Raw genomic sequence first — 670 nt, forward strand, 5'->3', positions numbered from 1 at the left:
CTTAAATGGAGAATTCCCTGATCAAATCACAAAGTTGGTTGGTTTAGTGACTTTGAACTTGTCAAAAAACCAAGTCAGCGGCCATGTTCCTGGTAACATTTCAAGTTTGCGCCAACTATCATCTCTTGACTTCTCAAGTAACAGGCTTTCAGGTGCAATTCCTCCCAGCTTGCCAGCATTATCATTTTTAAGCTACCTGAACCTGTCCAACAATAATTTATCTGGCATGATCCCGTATAGAGGGCAGATGACAACTTTTGAAGCATCCTCTTTTTCTGGGAATCCCGGTCTTTGCGGACCTCCACTGGTCCTCCAGTGCCAAGGTGATGATTCAGGTAAAGGAGGGACTAGTACTATAGAAGACAGTGATGATGGCTTCATTGACAGTTGGTTTTACTTGAGTATGGGACTGGGATTTGCAGCTGGCATTCTGGTTCCTATGCTTGTATTTGCAATCAAGAAACCATGGAGAGTTTCCTACTTTGGTTTTGTGGACAAAATCGTTGACCGAGCATTGTGAGTTCAAGACTATACAGCTATACATACAAGAAATCAACAGAGCCGCAAAGCACACTCTCAACACGTACAAATCGTAGATGTAATGTTGATTGCTGTTTTTGTGTTGTGAAAGGAATTTGTGAGAAAGGACGTTGCTTCTGTTTTGAGATTA

At 41.9% G+C, this 670-nt stretch overlaps 1 protein-coding gene across 1 annotated transcript in view; it reads left to right on the forward strand.

The window, feature by feature from the left end:
- LOC105141726 (LRR receptor-like serine/threonine-protein kinase FLS2) overlaps nucleotides 1-670 on the forward strand; it is a 3,457-nt gene extending 2,787 nt beyond the window's left edge. Inside the window, exon 2 of the mRNA XM_011049057.1 lies at nucleotides 1-670. This exon is cut by the window's left edge and continues 17 nt beyond it. Coding sequence (XP_011047359.1) covers nucleotides 1-520 — 520 coding nt within the window. The 3' untranslated portion in view covers nucleotides 521-670.

Source organism: Populus euphratica, unplaced genomic scaffold (genome assembly GCF_000495115.2).
Source record: "Populus euphratica unplaced genomic scaffold, PopEup_1.0 scaffold127.1, whole genome shotgun sequence".
Taxonomy (NCBI): domain Eukaryota; kingdom Viridiplantae; phylum Streptophyta; class Magnoliopsida; order Malpighiales; family Salicaceae; genus Populus; species Populus euphratica.